General features: G+C 43.2%; 1 protein-coding gene across 2 annotated transcripts in view; it reads left to right on the forward strand.

Annotated features, from left to right (window-relative positions):
• SNX29 (sorting nexin 29) overlaps nt 1–17,013 on the forward strand; it is a 451,127-nt gene that overhangs the window by 220,235 nt on the left and 213,879 nt on the right. For both annotated transcript variants that reach the window (XM_084640531.1, XM_084640532.1), the window contains exon 16: nt 5,850–5,966. In XM_084640531.1, coding sequence (XP_084496657.1) covers nt 5,850–5,966 — 117 coding nt within the window. The remainder of the gene's footprint in view (nt 1–5,849; nt 5,967–17,013) is intronic.

The following is a 17,013-nucleotide window of genomic DNA, read 5'->3' on the forward strand; positions in this document are numbered from 1 at the left end:
TTTCAAACTCATTGATTGAAAAGGTGAACTGTCATTTATTTCTTTCAAAAAGATATTAGAATGTTTTCCAAAACTAAATCATTTTATGTTTTCTATCCTTTACAAATTCTATTTGGTACAGAGGAATAGCATGCTAGATGTAAAAGTAGCATTCTAGTGTGGTATGATATCATATAATACGATTTCTTAATCGGGTTAGTTAATTGTTGATTTAGTAAATCTTAGTTTTACAGATGCTGAAAAATTATATTGAGCAAATCAGTAACAAAGTGTATGAGAGAGACGCTCTTGTTGGCAAAAAGATTGAAGTCAGCAGGGACATTTTCAGTAATTACATACCCAGTTACTTGAATTAGATTTAATGTAACATTTTGGCTTATCATAATGAGTGATAATTACTAACATACTATGAAATCAGGTAAATTAAGTTGTACAACATGAGAAAAATGAGGTCTTTCTTGCTACCACTTTTATTGATCAAGTAAAAATACATTAATATTAAAAAAAGAAAAAAGTTTAATGTAGTGCTACACTGAGAATCCAGAGGTAACTGTGTATAGTTTATCTAATTTTATTTGTGTGTTTTAAGTTACAGTATATGCTTTATAACATTTGTCACAGTACAGTACATATATGAAAATGATTAATCTTCATTTTTTTCAGATGTTTTATTCTCATTCCTTTGGTTGAGATAAAAAAAAATCAATGATATCATGAGAATGTGTTGTTTACATCCCATACTTAGATGAATAGAATGTTACTCTTTTTTTTTAATCTCTCCAGAAAAATCTGTAGATTCCTCTTTCTTAAAATAGCCTATTGAACTCCTCAGGCCAAACTAATAACTAATAGACCAAAATCGAGAGAGGCCAAGGAGATGAGGTCCACAGGAGGCCGGAGCTTTTGTGGAAACACAAGGCTGCTTCCCTTAGATCTTTGGGGATTCACTACCTGTTACCCAACCCAATAATATATATGGGAGCTCATGTGGAGTTTCCTCCCCCATCCCAAACTTCTTTCTTGAAGTTTCTCATACGAGAAGACCGTCTAAGTGTCCTCTTTGACACTTTTTATTTAGACAGGACTCTCAATGATGTCAGAGGAAGTATTTCTGAATGGAGTACTGTTATATTAATGAGTGTTGTGTCTTTATCATTTTACTATTATTACAGACTGTGTAATTTGCTATTTTCCCATCAGCAGCCCTGGAAATCTGTGACCTTTCATAGTAATTTATAGAATGTCCTATTTGAAAAGTTATATATCTCTGAAGCAAAGACAACTGATCTTAATTATCTGAGCTATGTCTTGTGGGTAGTAATGATATCTTAGGTATAGTATATATGCATATACCCTTTTTGGAGGAAGAGATATGGTTATTGAATGCACATATCTGTGCGCACAGTTAAAAATCATAACAAACCAGGAAATATGAAAGCTAAGTTTCCAACAGTAAAATTAACTTGTTGCATTGCACCTTTGTTATATTTATAATATATTTTCACATCCCTCTCCAACAGATACCAAAAATCAATATATATCTCAGCTTCATCAAACTTTTGCACTCTAATGAAAAACCTGAACAATAACCTCATTCTTTTATATAAATTAGATCAACAGATCCGGTCATCTCACTGTGCATCTGAAATTTATTCTGCCTGATACTACTGAGGTCACTGCTAAAGTTTTGCTTTAGAGTGCAAGTTTGAGGAAGATGAAGTACATATTGCTTTTAGATATCTGTTGGAGATAAAAACAAAAGCCTTATGGATGTCAGATATACTGGGTAAGATAATACAACAGTAGGGTCCAGTAAGTATATTTATTGTCATAAAAGGTATATTAGTGACTTATTTTTAATTAGTTCATCCCACTTGGTCCAAGAGTTTTCCCTATTACACAGATTGTTCAGTTGTTAATCTAGTGCAGGAAGTAAATTCATTCCACTTTTGTTAATTCTTTTATACTATCAAGTGCATTTCATACAGTGGGTACATGTATGTGCCACCATACTGGTGAAGTATATGTGAAGTACACTCTCTGCATTCTAAAGGACTAATAGGTGTATCTAGCTTTGTTTAATTTCATGTAATCGAGTTATTTGTATTGCCAATAATTTTCAATTTGTAATTAAATCTGATTTGATTGGTTCTGTCCAGTAGAAGCGAGAGAAAAGATCTGTTAAGGCCACAACCTGTCTTCACCCAGCAGTTTGATGTTTGCTTCCTCCTTGTGGCTTTTTAAATTATTATTATTATGTTTCTGTGTTCAAGCTACAATACCTCTTCACTTCCTTTCTGTTGAGGTTAGTAGGACTACTCATGTGCTTGTAGTTAAGCATGTCTTTAAATTCTTTGCCAGATTGTGCCAAAATGCTGAGCACCTCACAGGATTCACCCCTAAATTAAATCACAGTTTACTACAGCTTAATCAGACCTCTCCCAGAATTTTCTTTTTCTTAGTCTTTTTGGCAACTGTTGGAGAATTGGTATAGTGGGCCCCAGTGTCCATACTGCACCATAAAGCCTTTCCAGATTTATTTTCTCATTCAGTGAAACCAAGGAATGCTTTAGCCATCATTCTAGCTGATGCCTTAGCTTAAATCGTACCAAAGTGCTCTTGTTAAAATGGTTGGATTTTCAAAATCGACAGAAGCTGAGTCTTGCCCTGCTCTATTAATGCATATCACCAATCTCGCAACAGTAGAAGTCTGTTGAGAAAGGTTGTGTGTGTTTGTGAGAGAGAGAGAAAGAGAGAGAGATGGCATTAAAAGCAAAAATATCAGCATTGGAAATACTGTGTACTGGGTAGCTTTATGGACACTGTCACAATTCCCACTTCATTTGAAGATACAGAGTTTAGCAAACTTCTTCAAGCTGCTATCAGAAATTATCTCTCTGGATTTTAGGGGAGGACTGGACCTTTTTTATGATCCCATGCTGTTTCCTCTGAAGTACTAATATTAACTGTGGTCCTTTCTTCACCATTCCATTATCTTCACTCTGCCTCTTCCCTTATTCTGTGTTTGTTGCATGGCAAATATCTGATGGTGAGATTCTGCATTATATTCATGTCTCTGTTATTTGGGGAGGGGGGGCTTGCATCCTTTTTCTGCTGGGTATAAACAAGCCAGTAAATTAAAAATCAACCTCTTTCTGCATTAGTCAAGTCAAGGACTGCAAAAATGCCACTTTTTAAAATACTGCAGGTAATTACATTATTGGTAATTAACAGTTTTGGAAAGCTGTTCCATAGGATCAGATCAGAGTCTTGGTTTTATGATTTCCACAGGTAATTCCAGATGGTTCTTTGATTAATGGATTAATATGAAAGTGTGTTAGTCCTATGATTTTAACAGAAACGTAATATGTCAAATTATAGAGGACCACATATTGCAGATGCTGCTTATTTAAAATATTAATGTGGTTTTAAGATCTCTGTTGATCAGATTGTATAGTTTTAATTGCATATTAGTGGCTATTAGTGTTCCTTAAAAATGCATAGCGTTAAAGCAGCTTTTGAAAACTAGACTTTGAAAACCTGTACCTCTGAGAGGCATTTGGAGGATCTTTATGCATCAATGCGTCAGTGTGATTTTCGTTCACCTTTTTCTTTCATATGCCTTCTGGAGAAACAAAGAGTATTTTTCTAAGTAATTGGATTATCCTGGATCATTTATTGCTATTCCAAAGAAGTATTCAGTCCTCTTAGGAGCCAGACAAATATGTAAGAGAAAAAAGTAGATATTGAAAAGAGGTAAATAGATAGCTTATTTGAGACAAAGCACTGACTGTTCTGAAGTTCTAACTGTAAACAGAAACACCAGGAAATGAAATAGTCCCTTAGCCACCTGTGACAGAGGTGGATTTCAAACTAAACAGCCTGACATGGAGTTATTGGTAGAGGTATGGCAGGGTGACATGCACAGAATTAATGGCATTAATTCATTATTTAAAGTGGTAGATATTAACAGTTTTGTTAGTGATGTCTATAGTAGTCACTTGTGAAGAAGTAGACATTTTAACATCACTTGTGCCTAATCAGAGACTACTATGTATGAGAGCAGGTCTACACTTAAAACACTGCATTGGCTCTCCTGTTGACCTAGCACAGTCTATATAGGGTGTTAGGTCGGTATAACAATGTCGCTCAGGGGTGTGGATTTTTCACACCCCCTGAGTGATGTAGCTATACCGATACAGGTCTGTAGTATAGACCTGGCTTTAGATAAGATGCAGAAATTGTGTTTTTAAGTATCTTTTATTTTGACTAAAATAAGCTTACTAATTTACTAGCAAGTGTTTGAAGTTAAACAGCCTTCATCAAGATCGATGTTCAGTGAACAGTTGGGATATCAAAACATAATGCCATAGTTGTTAAGTCTTAATGTTGGAAGTCTTAATGTTTTGATCTTATCAAAAGAAGCCAGAATAGAGTAATTAATTAGGAAGTCTCTATTAAATCAAATGAGGCTGAGGAGTGAGCACCTCTAATAGGATTAAGTAGAACAGAAAAGTAGTGAATACAGAAACAAGGGCAATGAATTAAAATTGCACACAACAAGCAAACAACTAATATACAATTAAGTGCACAAAATATATTAATACAGTGTTAAGGTTTCCTAGTTTAAAAAGTCAGAAAGTTCAAAACTGAAGTGTCAACTCAACCATATTACAAGTTTTTCATATTTTGTTATCTATAATTTAAAATTAAGAATGTTAAGTGTCGAACTTCTTATTTAACCACACAAGCAACGATAGAAGTTCCTATGTATGTTCTACTGAGTTAACATTAGTATGAGAACCTTCGCTTTTGCATTTTCTGGTAATTTTAAAGTTCGTCCCATAGCACCAAAACTAAGAGAGCGAGTGGTTAGTTCAGTCTTTGTGACCATTTAATAATTCACAATTTGCTGAGGTTCCCACAATTGTTTGCACATTGGTGACAGAGTAAACTAAGAACTGACCTTAGCCCAACTCTTTGTCCGCACCAGAAGAAAGAGAGGAGGCCATGGATGTAGTTTAATTAGGCTACAATAATATCTGGGAGTATCCAGCAACAATTGTACAGTGAGGGAAGGAGCGGATTGTCTCCCTGCTTTTCCAGACGTAGGAGCCCCAAACCCTCTTACTCAGTTGCCTTAAGAGATGCTTTCCTTGAAATCCTTTTCCAATCTATTTTGTCCAATAACAGTATATCTTCTATAATGTACCTGCACTGGATATCCACTGTAAGTTTTATATATTAAGTTGTGACATAGCCTGCCTCCCACCCCCTGTGGGGAAGTGTAAAAAAACCCACTCCGCTTTGACAGGTTGGCAGCGATGGAAACATTCCTTTCCAGTCTCCCAAGTAAAAGGGCAACTAGTGTAATGCCCACAGCCGATCAAAAGGGAACCCAGTTGCTATTCCAAGTTCGTGGGTGGGTGCTGGCAGCCCAATCCTGGTAAAGAGGGCCTCTACAGAGCTGTATCATGTGAATTACTATGCTGTTGGTCACTTGTCACCCACCTTTCTCAGATACAGGATATAAAGTTTGAACTGAAATGTTGTGTGATCAAAGTAGATCTCAGTATCTGCATTATAATTGCAAGGTAACCTGGTATGAGTCAGGCCAAGATTTTTATGTGTTGTAACAGCATTTGTCTGTCTGCGTCATTAATGTTACTGTCCAAACTACTGCATTAACAATACTATGCATTAATTAGGAAATACTTATTTTGGGTTTTACAGGAACTGTATACATGGATATGAAACTATATTGTTGATCTTCTCAATACAGCGAGAAATGTCTTCATCTTAGGAGATTTGTTCTCTTCTATCTTACATTTTGGTTGTATGTCTTTCAGGTGGCAGAAATGCATGGGGAGCTTATAGAATTCAATGAGCGACTACACCGTGCTTTGATGACTAAAGAAGCTCTTGTATCCCAAATGAGACAGGAACTCATTGATTTGAGAGGGCCAGTAAGTGTGTTTGTGTATTTCACAGCTTGCTTATTCTCTAATTTTCAAAATATACCACAGCGTAATAGTTTTAGAAGTGTTTCCCATTGGTAAAGGTCACTTAAAATAAAATGGAACTTGTTTTATAAAGATTAATGTGGTTAATAATACATCTGTCAATAACTCATGACCTCTAGTCTCTTTCTTTGTTGTTTATCTCGTCTTTAGCAGAATTCGTTACCAGAAATTGAAAAAGAATGGTAAAATTAAATTGGCATTTGAACCAAGAACTTATAAATTGTCCTTTATCTTTATTACTAATCTGAATTTTTTATACTGAAAAGTTGGCACAATAGATCTAGAGTAAATATAATTGGCAGGTTTTCAAGTAGCAGGTTACATGTATTACCTATAAATGTTCAGACATCTATAGTCAATGTATTCTGAAAATGCTTTATAACATTCCTAGGGCAATTCAATTTTTCAAACATAAGATAAAGACTTTTGGAAAGAATATAAAGGCAAAGTATTTCAGGCATGGACTGATAAATATAAATAATTATGTTATATACTAGGCAATTGAAATAAAAGATGCTAAGGCATTAGAGACAGTGTGTTGAGTTTCTCAAACAAAAAAGGGCAGGATAAAAAGGAAAATAGAAATGAGACAAACACAATCTGTAGGAAGTTCCAGAGCTTCACCTTCACATTGTCTGAGTACACCGCAAGGAGGACAAGAGACACTTGTTATGTATTTTAATCTGGCTGCAACTTTATTATATAGATGTCTGGGACTACCTGGCAGATAAAGTGTACAGTGCAGGCATATCCATGTTTATTCAGATCAATTCTCCAGGGCTTCCACCAGCCCCCCTTTTTCCATCCAGGTCCCCCAGCCGACCCATGGCTTGGACCTTACCATCCACCACCCTCGTAAAAGGGTTAAGGTGGGCTGTGAGAACTGGCGGTGGGGGGGAAAAGGCGGAAGGAGGTTGGCTCCCTGCTGTACCAATCAGAGAAGTCCTCAACCCCCTCCCCCATTCTGTTCCTTTATCCAGTACCTTCTTTTAAGTCCTTTACCAGGCCATTTATCTGGTCAGTGGCTGCCTTCCCTATGGAGTACCTGCACTGAACATCCGCCCAACCTTACAAAATAAGTTGCGACATATGGCCTATCACCTTTTCTTCTCACCAGAAAAGGTCTTCCTTCACACCTACTATGGGGAGGGCGAAAAAACCTCACTCCACCAAAGCCACTTCAGGTGGTGTGGGAAAAATTCCTTCTGAGCCCCCCTTTAAAAGGAGCAACTAGCGTAATGCCCACAGCAGGTCCTAACCCAGCCTGCCATTCGCCTCCACTAGGGGACGGGGGGTGGGTGCTGGCTTCTGCGCTGCCTGGAACAAAGAGACTTGCCCCACCCAGTTTCATACCTTTATGCCCTTCGGACCTCACATTCCTGTGGGGGTGAGTCATTGCTGCAAAGCTGACCACCAAGCACCTTTTTTACAGCATTGCTGCAAAGCTGACCTCCTTCCTCCCCCCCCCCCCCCGATCCCCTACCTTAAAGCAGAACTGTCCTTCCCGAGTAAGCCCCAGAAAAACTCTGCCCCACCTTAGTTGTGGTGCAGTCATATGCAGCAACTGCTGGGCTGTACTTGCCACGTCTTCCTACACAATCTCTGAATTCTGCCTCCCTCCCCAGCTACGGTTCCTCAGCTCCCAATTCTTTGAATACTCTTGCTATATAGTCTATCTCCACTCCGCATTATAATGCTATATTTCCACTCCCAAACTCCAGAATGCTCTGTTACTGGTTTCTTCCTCCTGACTATCTAACCCTCCTTTCTTTTTCCGACTCCCTTGAGGGCAGCCAGTCATGTTGCCAACCACCTCATGAGCACTCTTCCCCCTTTTGGGATCATTTAGCACTCTTTTCCCAAGTTTGGGACAAATGGTTGCTCAACATCATTCACCATGGCTATCCGATCTAATTTGTCGTGCTACCTCCTCTAAAACCCCCCTCCATATCCCTTCTCAGGGACCACTCTCATGACAGCATTCTGACCCAAGAAGTGAATTCTTGCTACAGTGGGAAGTGGTAGAATGCGTTCCCACAGAATATCAAGGAATGCGGTTCTATTTGACTTACTTCCTCATACATAAGAAGGAGACCAGTCTTCGACCTCCATCATCTCAATCCCCTCGTCCACAAATTCAAGTTGGCAGCTATTATCCCATCCATAGAAAAAGACGTGATTTATTGCTCTTGATATGTAGGATACCTATTTTCACATCAATATCCATCTGACCAACAGATGCTTCTTGCGATTCATAGTCAGCACCTACCATTTCCAATACAGGGTACTCCCCTTCAAAATAGCCACTGCTTCCAGAGTCTTCACCAAAGTAGCTTATATCAGACGTTTTGTGGTCCTGGTGTTTCCGTATCTCGACGTCTGGCTCCTAGGTTGCACGGTCCAGGCACGAAGCCCAAGTTTCAAACTCCATGTTATTCCTCCTCCTTTCGTTCCTCAGAGTCAGCATCAGTGTTGAAAAATCGATCCTAGACCCCACACAATCCCTGGATTTGATAGGAGCCACCATCAGTTCAGGCACAGCATGGGCCTGCCAACCAAGGAACAGGTTCCAGGCAATGGGAGAAATTATAATTCTCATTATCAACAATCCTTATGTACCGGCCAGGACTTGCCTTCTTGGCCACATGCCTTCATGTACATACATGACTGCCTTTGCTTGACTCCACCTTCACTGCCTCCAGAAGTGACTCCAGACAGTTTACTCACCAAAATATCACCCCATGGACCTTATGGACGGTCCCTGACAGAGTGCTGTCATCCCTTCAGTGGTGGACAGATCCATGTTACATTTGCTTAGGGGTTCCCCGCTTTCCAGACAAGATGATCATCACCTACACATCCCTTGTAGGCTGGGAAAAACACATGGATGATTATGTGACACAGGGAATGTGGTCTCCTTGAGAATCCAGGATGCACATCAATATCCTGGAACTCTGAGCTGTAAGGAAAGTATGCCGATCCTTTCTTCCATTCATCCATTCCCATCTTGTTCTCATCATGACAGAATACACCACCCCTATTTTCTACATTAACAAACAGGGGCATGAGATCTACTGCTTTATGCGCAGAAGCAGTCAATCTCTGGAATTGGTGCATCACTCACTATAAGAACACAAGAACAGCCATACTGGGTCAGACCAAAGCTCCATCTAATCTAGTATCCTGTCTTGCAATAATGGCCAATGCCAGGTGCCCCAGAGGGAATGAACAGGACAGGTAATCATCAAGTGATCCATTCCCTGTCACCCATTCCCAGCTTCTGGCAATCAGAGGCTAGGGACACCATTACTGCCCATCCTAATGGACGTATCCTCCATGCATTTATCTAGTTCTTTTTTGAACCCTGTTATAGACTTTGACTTCAAAATCCTCTGGCAAAGAGTTCTACAGGTTGACTGTGCATTCTGAGATGAAATACTTCCTTTTGTTTATTTTAAACTTGCTGCCCATTAATTTCATTTGGTGACCGCCTAGTCCTTGTTTAGGAGAAGAAGTAAATAAAATTTCCTTGTTTACTTTCTCCATACCAGTAGTGATTTTATAGACCTCTATCATATCCCAGCTTAGTCGTCTCTTTTCCAAGCTGAAAAGTCAAGTTTTATTAATCTCTACTCATATGGCAGCCATTCCATACCCCTAATCATTTTTGTTGCTCTTTTCTTAACATTTTCCAATTCCAATACATTTTTTTTGAGATGGGACGACCACATCTGGACACAGTATTCAAGACGTGGGCATACCAGGGAATTATATAGAGGCAATATGATTTTTTTTATCATATTATTTATCCCTTTCTTAATGATTCCCAACATTTTGACACTTACTTGAGTGGATGTTTTCAGAAAATTATCCACAATGACTCCCAAGATCTCTTTCTTGAGAGGTAACAGCTAATTTAGACCCCATCATTTTATATGTATAGTTGGGATTATGTTTTTCAGTGTGCATTACTTTGCGTTTATCAACATTGAATTTCATGGGCCATTTTGTTGCCCAATCACCCAGTTTTGTGAGACCAGATACTTTTGTCCGCAGCCTATCTTTCCGGGACACAGAATGTGCTCACAGCTTCAGTCAGCAGAGATTTTGTGATCGACCACAAGTGGGACCTTCACAATTCGATAGTACACAACATTTTCACCTGATGGGGGATTCCAAAGAAATCTTCGCCTTGCATATAAACAGCAAATGCATCCTCTACTGCTCCAGGGAAGGTCTTGGCCACCAGTCTCAGGGCAACCTATACCTGCTCTGCTGATCAGATCAAATCAACTATGCCTTCCCTCCCAATTATGCTCCTACCCTTGGGTAATCCACAAGATCCAACAAGACAGAACGGTGGTCATTCTGATTGCCCCCTGCTGGCCGAGACAGTTCTGGTTTCCCAGTCTCCTTCACATGTTAGCCCATCCACCAATTCCTGTCCCACCTTCCCCAATCTGCTGACACAGTGCAACAGCGAGATCAGACGTCCCAGTCCACAGGCACTCCACCTCAGTGTGTGGTATTTGGATGGACATCTGCCTTATAACGGACCTGTTCTTCAGCCATGCCATCTTCTCCAGCAGCAGGAAGGAATCCCTCAGGCACTATTACCAGGCCATGTGGAAACACTTTGCCGCCTGGGCCCAACAAAAGAGAGTTCCACCAGAATCAGTGGGGATCCCCTTCCTCTTGGGCTGCATTCTGTCCCTGAATGTCTCGCCTTCAACTCTCTGAAAGTCCACTTGGCGACAGCGCATTCCACCCTCCTATGGAAGATCACTCTTTCTTTACATACCCGCTAACTGCTAGGTTTTGGGCCTCCTCAGAAACGTCCCACCTGTCCAACCTATCAGACCTCAGTGGGATCTGAACCTAGTTCTAGCCATATGAAACCACGCTTTGAACTGTTGCCATCATGCTCTATTTCCCTCCTTTCCATGAAAGTCACCTGTGTTGCTATCGCTTCTGCAAGAAGGATTGGTGAACTCGGAGCTATGCTGACAGACACACCTTTCACAATTTTCCACAAAGCAATTTTCCCTGCGCCTGCATCCCAAATACACATTGGAGGACAGACCTTTAGACTTTCCAGGCATTTGAGCATTCTAAACATCTCAGACTCTAAGCATCATGAATTGTGTAGCTCCTACCTTTCAGATCTGCACATTGTATTGATGAAATCTGTGGTGAATAAAAAACTGAGTGGGATTTGTTTCCTTCAAAACAATTTTAGAGAAAGTTACTGAGGAGGATCATTTTGTCAGCATAAGTGCTGCTGAGGTGGGATGTCTGCAAGAGCTTTGAGGATGCTGTACATTGTTGTTTTCTGTTTTTGAGCTGCTGCCAAGGCTGTTTTGAGATGCTTGCCTAGGTTGCTTCTGAGAGCCATGGGTGGGTGGCAGTTCCTGCTGCTTTTATGTTTTCCCTCAGCTATTGCTTTCCTTTGGACTTTCACGTTTGGAAGAGAATCATAGAATCATAGAATATCAGGGTTGGAAGGGACCCCAGAAGGTCATCTAGTCCAACCCCCTGCTTGAAGCAGGACCAATTCCCAGTTAAATCATCCCAGCCAGGGCTTTGTCAAGCCTGACCTTAAAAACCTCTAAGGAAGGAGATTCTACCACCTCCCTAGGTAACGCATTCCAGTGTTTCACCACCCTCTTAGTGAAAAAGTTTTTCCTAATATCCGATCTAAACCTCCCCCATTGCAACTTGAGACCATTACTCCTCGTTCTGTCATCTGCTACCATTGAGAACAGTCTAGAGCCATCCTCTTTGGAACCCCCTTTCAGGTAGTTGAAAGCAGTTATCAAATCCCCCCTCATTCTTCTCTTCTGCAGGCTAAACAATCCCAGCTCCCTCAGCCTCTCCTCATAAGTCATGTGTTCCAGACCCCTAATCATTTTTGTTGCCCTTCGCTGGACTCTCTCCAATTTATCCACATCCTTCTTGTAGTGTGGGGCCCAAAACTGGACACAGTACTCCAGATGAGGCCTCACCAATGTCGAATAGAGGGGAACGATCACGTCCCTCGATCTGCTCGCTATGCCCCTACTTACACATCCCAAAATGCCATTGGCCTTCTTGGCAACAAGGGCACACTGCTGACTCATATCCAGCTTCTCGTCCACTGTCACCCCTAGGTCCTTTTCCGCAGAACTGCTGCCTAGCCATTCGGTCCCTAGTCTGTAGCTGTGCATTGGTTTCTTCCGTTCTAAGTGCAGGACCCTGCACTTATCGTTATTGAACCTCATCAGATTTCTTTTGGCCCAATCCTCCAATTTGTCTAGGTCCTTCTGTATCCTATCCCTCCCCTCCAGCGTATCTACCACTCCTCCCAGTTTAGTATCATCCGCAAATTTGCTGAGAGTGCAATCCACACCATCCTCCAGATCATTTATGAAGATATTGAACAAAACCGGCCCCAGGACCGACCCTTGGGGCACTCCACTTGATACCGGCTGCCAACTAGACATGGAGCCATTGATCACTACCCGTTGAGCCCAACAATCTAGCCAGCTTTCTACCCACCTTATAGTGCATTCATCCAGCCCATACTTCCTTAACTTGCTGACAAGAATATTGTGGGAGACCGTGTCAAAAGCTTTGCTAAAGTCAAGAAACAATACATCCACTGCTTTCCCTTCATCCACAGAACCAGTAATCTCATCATAAAAGGCGATTAGATTAGTCAGGCATGACCTTCCCTTGGTGAATCCATGCTGGCTGTTCCTGATCACTTTCCTCTCATGCAAGTGCTTCAGGATTGATTCTTTGAGGACCTGCTCAATGATTTTTCCAGGGACTGAGGTGAGGCTGACTGGCCTGTAGTTCCCAGGATCCTCCTTCTTCCCTTTTTTAAAGATTGGCACTACATTAGCCTTTTTCCAGTCATCCGGGACTTCCCCAGTTCGCCACGAGTTTTCAAAGATCATGGCCAATGGCTCTGCAATCACAGCCGCCAAGTCCTTCAGCACTCTCGGATGCAACTCGTCCGGCCCCATGGACTTGTGCACATCCAGCTTTTCTAAATAGTCCCTAACCACCTCTATCTCCACAGAGGGCTGGCATCTCTTCCCCATTTTGTGATGCCCAGCGCAGCAGTCTGGGAGCTGACCTTGTTAGTGAAAACAGAGGCAAAAAAAGCATTGAGTACATTAGCTTTTTCCACATCCTCTGTCACTAGGTTGCCTCCCTCATTCAGTAAGGGGCCCACACTTTCCTTGGCTTTCTTCTTGTTGCCAACATACCTGAAGAAACCCTTCTTGTTACTCTTAACATCTCTTGCTAGCTGCAGCTCCAGGTGCAATTTGGCCCTCCTGATATCATTCCTACATGCCCGAGCAATATTTTTATACTCTTCCCCGGTCATATGTCCAATCTTCCATTTCTTGTAAGCTTCTTTTTTATGTTTAAGATCCGCTAGGATTTCACCATTAAGCCAAGCTGGTCGCCTGCCATATTTACTATTCTTTCGACTCATTGGGATGGTTTGTCCCTGTAACCTTAACAGGGATTCCTTGAAATACAGCCAGCTCTCCTGGACTCCTTTCCCCTTCAAGTTAGTCCCCCAGGGGATCCTGGCCATCCGTTCCCTGAGGGAGTCGAAGTCTGCTTTCCTGAAGTCCAGGGTCCGTATCCTGCTGCTTACCTTTCTTCCCTGCGTCAGGATCCTGAACTCAACCAACTCATAGTCACTGCCTCCCAGATTCCCATCCACTTTTGCTTCCCCCACTAATTCTACCCGGTTTGTGAGCAGCAGGTCAAGAAAAGCGCCCCCCCCCCCCAGTTGGCTCCTCTAGCACTTGCGCCAGGAAATTGTCCCCTACGCTTTCCAAAAACTTCCTGGATTGTCTATGCACCGCTGTATTGCTCTCCCAGCAGAAATCAGGAAAATTAAAGTCACCCATGAGAATCAGGGCATACGATCTAGTAGCTTCTGTGAGCTGCCGGAAGAAAGCCTCATCTACCTCATCCCCCTGGTCCGGTGGTCTATAGCAGACTCCCACCACTACATCACTCTTGTTGCACACACTTCTAAACTTAATCCAGAGACACTCAGGTTTTTCTGCAGTTTTGTACCAGAGCTCTGAGCAGTCATACTGCTCCCTTACATACAGTGCTACTCCCCCACCGTTTCTGCCCTGCCTGTCCTTCCTGAACAGTTTATAACCATCCATGACAGTACTCCAGTCATGTGAGTTATCCCACCAAGTCTGTTATTCCGATCACGTCATAGTTCCTTGACATCACCAGGACCTCCAGTTCTCCCTGCTTGTTTCCAAGGCTTTGTGCATTTGTATATAAGCACTTGAGATAACCTGTTGATCGCCCCTCATTCCCAGTATGAGGCAGGAGCCCTCCCCTCACAGACATTCCTGCCTGTGCTTCCTCCCGGTATCCCGCTTTCCCACTTACCTCAGGGCTTTGGTCTCCTTCCCCCGGTGAACCTAGTTTAAAGCCCTCCTCACTAGGTTAGCCAGCCTGCTGGCAAAGATGCTCTTCCCTCTCTTCGTAAGATGGAGCCCATCTCTGCCCAGCACTCCTCCTTCAAGGAACACCATCCCATGGTCAAAGAATCCAAAGCCTTCTCTCCGACACCACCTGCGTAGCCATTCGTTGACTTCCACGATTCGACGGTCCCTACCTAAGAGAAGGTTGATCTGAGGTTTGTGCTGGCTGAAGGAGGGTAGTGAGAAAGGGTGTTTTTGAAATATTGTTGGGATTTATTGGTGGGGTTATGTAGTCTATTGAGCTAACATTTGAGTCTTCCTGTTGAGTCCTGTAATGGTGTTGCAGTTGTCAGTGAGTGCCACAGCACCTCACTATATCACCGGGATCAGGGCCTAGTGTCAAGGGAATTAGCAGAGTAGGCGTTCTCATCCCGGCCTTTGTAACAGGGTGGAGCCCCAAACAGTCAATAGGACCTAGGCCCTCAGACAGGGCTGGGCTAATGAGTAGTCTCTCTGCTCTAGCCCTTAGGCAGGGCTGAGCTAATGAGCAGTCTATGAGCTCTAATCCTTAGGCAGGGGAGAGTTAGCAAGCAGTCTTTGATGGGAAGACTGCCACCCAGGGAGAGGTGGCTGATTTGGCAACTAGGGTGGTCCTGTCAGCTATTGTCATGACGCACAGTTCCTGGCTTCAGACCAGTGGCCTATGCCGGGTAATGTACACCTTGTTCCAGGATCTTCCCTTTGATGGGAATGGTCTCTTTGCAGAGCAGACCGATGCGGGGCTGCACAGACTGAGGGACAGTCAGGCTACCCTTCGCTCACTGGCTCTAAATAAATCGCAGTCGATGAGGAAGCAGTTCCGGCTGCCGCCAAGGCCTTGACAACCTCGACAGGGGCCCACAAGGAAAAGGGATAGAGACACGAGTTTTAGTCGTCGCCGCCCTTTGTCTCCTGCTCCCCTGCACAACCAGGGCCAGAAGCACTCATTTTGAGGGTGCACTCAAGAGCGACGCTCTAATGAACTTCCCGGATCCGCCTCGTTCTTTCCTCAACTGTCTTCATCCCTACCATTTGGCCTAGTTGCGGGTCACCTTGGACTGTTGGGTGCTAGAGATTTAACTCGGGGCTACAACCTGTAATTCTTGGTTGCCCCTCCACCCCCCTTCCCTGTCTCTCTTCATGGACCCTTCTCACACGCAACTCCTCGTTTAAGAGGTCAAGAACCTCATACAGCTGGGGGCTGTGGAGGAGGTCCTTCAGGACATGAACGGAAAAGGGTTCTACTCCCATTATTTCCTAATCCCTAAAGTAAAAGGTGTCTGAAAACTCATTCTGGACCTTCGGTGCCTCAACAAGTCTCTCGAAAAGTTGATGTTCTGCTTGGTCTCTCTGGCTTCCATCATCCCCTCCCTGAATCTGGAAGACTGGTACGCCACCCTTGATCTGAAGGATGCTTATTTTCCATATTTCTATTTTCCAATATAACAGACAATTCCTCCATTTTATGGTGGGCAGGCGCCGTTTCCAGTTCACGGCACTGCCCCTTGGTGTTCACAAAATGTATGGTGCCAGTGGCCATTTACCTGAGGTGTTGAGGGGTTCAAGTCTACCGGCATCTCGACGATTGGCTCATCAAGGACAGATTTTGGGAACAGATGCAGGGGAGCCTTGATCTGATTTGTTCCACCTGCCACGACCTGCCTGTTGATAAGTGAAAAGAAATCGACTTTAAGGCCACTGCAACAATAGAGTTCACTGAGGTAGTTCTCAAGGCATGAGATCTACTGCTTTATGCGCAGAAGCAGTCAATCTCTGGAATTGGTCCACATGAGCCAGAGCCTTCCTTTCAGAGGTGCATTTCCAGGGCCTGATCTCCTATGTGAAAAACTACCTGCTTACCACTGCCCACACCTGCCTCTGGTTGTTAGGCCATGTGACTGCATGTGCATACGTGGTCTGGCATGCCCGGCTCTATCTCAAGCCACTGCAAGCATGGTTAGCGTCGGTCTACATCTCCAACAGACACTATCTAGACTGGGTAGTCAGAGTGCTGGTTCACATCCGATTGTCCCTGGATTGGTGGTTGAGCCCCGAATTGAAGATGGAGGGAGTTCCCTTCATGGCCTGATCCCCGTCGCTGACCCTGGTTTCCGATGCCTCAGATCTGGGCTGGGGACCCCACCTAAGTGAGCTCAGCATGCAAGGCTGCTGATCATGGGATGATCTGTCCCTCCAAGTAAACATCAGGGAACTCAAAGCGGGTTGCCTGGCCTGCCAGATTTCCTGCCCCACCTGAAGGGCAAGGTGGTGCAGGTTCTGACACTGAATACCACTGTGATTTTTTACATCAAAAAGCAGGGTGCAGCCAGGTTATCAGCTCTTTGCCAAGAAGCTCTCCCCCTTTGGGACTTCTGTGCGCAGCACATTGTCCCATCTGATAGCCACGCATCTGCCCGGGGCCAGGAAAGGTTTGGCAGATCACCTCAGCAGGACCTTCTCGTCTCACCATGAGTGGTCGCTCCATCCGGAGG

This window comes from Lepidochelys olivacea (genome assembly GCF_965140295.1).
Source record: "Lepidochelys olivacea isolate rLepOli2 genome assembly, chromosome: 10".
Taxonomy (NCBI): Eukaryota; Metazoa; Chordata; order Testudines; family Cheloniidae; genus Lepidochelys; species Lepidochelys olivacea.